Source organism: Nematolebias whitei, chromosome 21 (assembly GCF_014905685.2).
Source record: "Nematolebias whitei isolate Nwh7 chromosome 21, NemWhi1, whole genome shotgun sequence".
In the NCBI taxonomy this organism is placed as follows: domain Eukaryota; kingdom Metazoa; phylum Chordata; class Actinopteri; order Cyprinodontiformes; family Rivulidae; genus Nematolebias; species Nematolebias whitei.
Window position 1 is genome coordinate 19,055,931 of NC_056518.1, and position 1,575 is coordinate 19,057,505.

Consider the following 1,575-nt stretch of genomic DNA (forward strand, 5'->3'; position numbering starts at 1 on the left):
CCCCCCCCATCTCTTTACGTTTATACACAGCTCTCATTACTGAGGTTGTTAAAAACCATTCAGATGCCACAGGGCTTTCACGTAACCTTAATAATCTTCATCTTCCCCAACAGATCAAGCTCCAGTGCGAGACAGAACCATTTCATGTTTCACTGACCTCTGATAGGCCTATTACAGAAGAACCATAATTGCTTTACATTACTGCCCAACACATTTAGAATGATGCTAAATCTGTTGAGTATGAGTTCATTGTGTTTGCATTATTACCTGTCGTTTAACAGGCTCTGGCAGCCTCTTCTCCAGCAGTCCCTCCATTGGCTGCTTTGCCTCCTTGGCTGCCTCCTCTTCTCCAGCTTCCACTGCCTTGCCCTCTGTCCGTTTAAGTCCTTCCTTGTCTGGGTGACCTGCGACTCCCCCCTTGCGTGTCTCTCTGAAGACATTTGGGTCGATGAGTAGTAAAATCTTCTGAACATCCTCGCTCCCTAACACCCCCATAGTCAGTAAGGTGCTAATGAGCTTCAAGATTGGCACAAACTGATACTCCACACCGCCTCCCACAGGATCCCGAATGTGATGCCCGCCTCCATGAACAGCCTCTGTCAGCATTGAAATCGCCTTCTCCTTTAGTACATCTAGGGGCATTTGGGGACTGTACAAATACTCCCGTTTGGTGCTGATGAAACACGGCGGGGTAAAGTTGAGGCGGGGTTTTAAAGAGGTACTAAGCCCCACCCCGGGCAGACTGTGCTTTTTAGAAGCATCCGAAAAAAGCCGAATGGAGCGCGTTTCAGCCGTAACTGGAATGATAAACTCATCTTTCATCATGAGTCTTGCCTCCTTGGCCGTCTCCAAATGGATACTGATCAGAACATTGTAGAAGCCCTCGCGTAACATGCCAGACAGGTACTGGTTGTCGATGGTGTACAAGAGCTGGGACTGGTCCAAGTGGCTGCAGAGGGCGTGGGCCACACGCGTGTTTCCCAGAGCGCAGAGGGCGCAGTAGAGCTTCAAGGTGTGGTAGTGGAACATCCGCATGTCCTCCTGCTCAGACAGCTCCATGATGTCAACACACCTCCAAAAAAAAAAGAAAGGAAGCAGGTATTTACAATATATATATTCAGTTTATATCCTTTAACAACAACAATAAAAATATATTCTCTCTCCTAACAGCTCTCTTAAAGTCCTGCCACAGCATCTCAGAGAGCTCTGAAGTCTGACTGGGTATTTTTTGGACTATAAGGTGCACCGGATTATAAGCGAAACAAAACAGTCAGATTAGTCAAACTTTATTCAACTCATTCACACAACCCACATAAAATCTGTTCGAGATCTGTAAGCACAAACAGAATTCATACATGAGATGCACTGGATTATAAGGCTCACTGTTGATTTTTGAGAAAATTAAAGAGTTTTAAGTGTGTCTTATAGTCCGAAAAAAACTGTATGTTTCTTTGTTCCACCATATTTATTTGCAGACTGTCCCAATTAGTGTAAAGCTTCAGCTCTTGCACAAATGGCCTCAGGAATCAGGATGCATTTGACATTACAATACTTTAGTATAGATCAAACAAGACA

At 44.9% G+C, this 1,575-nt stretch overlaps 1 protein-coding gene across 1 annotated transcript in view; it reads right to left on the reverse strand.

The window, feature by feature from the left end:
* Positions 1-1,575, reverse strand: part of LOC119427734 (ryanodine receptor 3) — a 115,097-nt gene that overhangs the window by 46,345 nt on the left and 67,177 nt on the right. Inside the window, exon 36 of the mRNA XM_037695373.1 lies at positions 268-1,072. Coding sequence (XP_037551301.1) covers positions 268-1,072 — 805 coding nt within the window. The remainder of the gene's footprint in view (positions 1-267; positions 1,073-1,575) is intronic.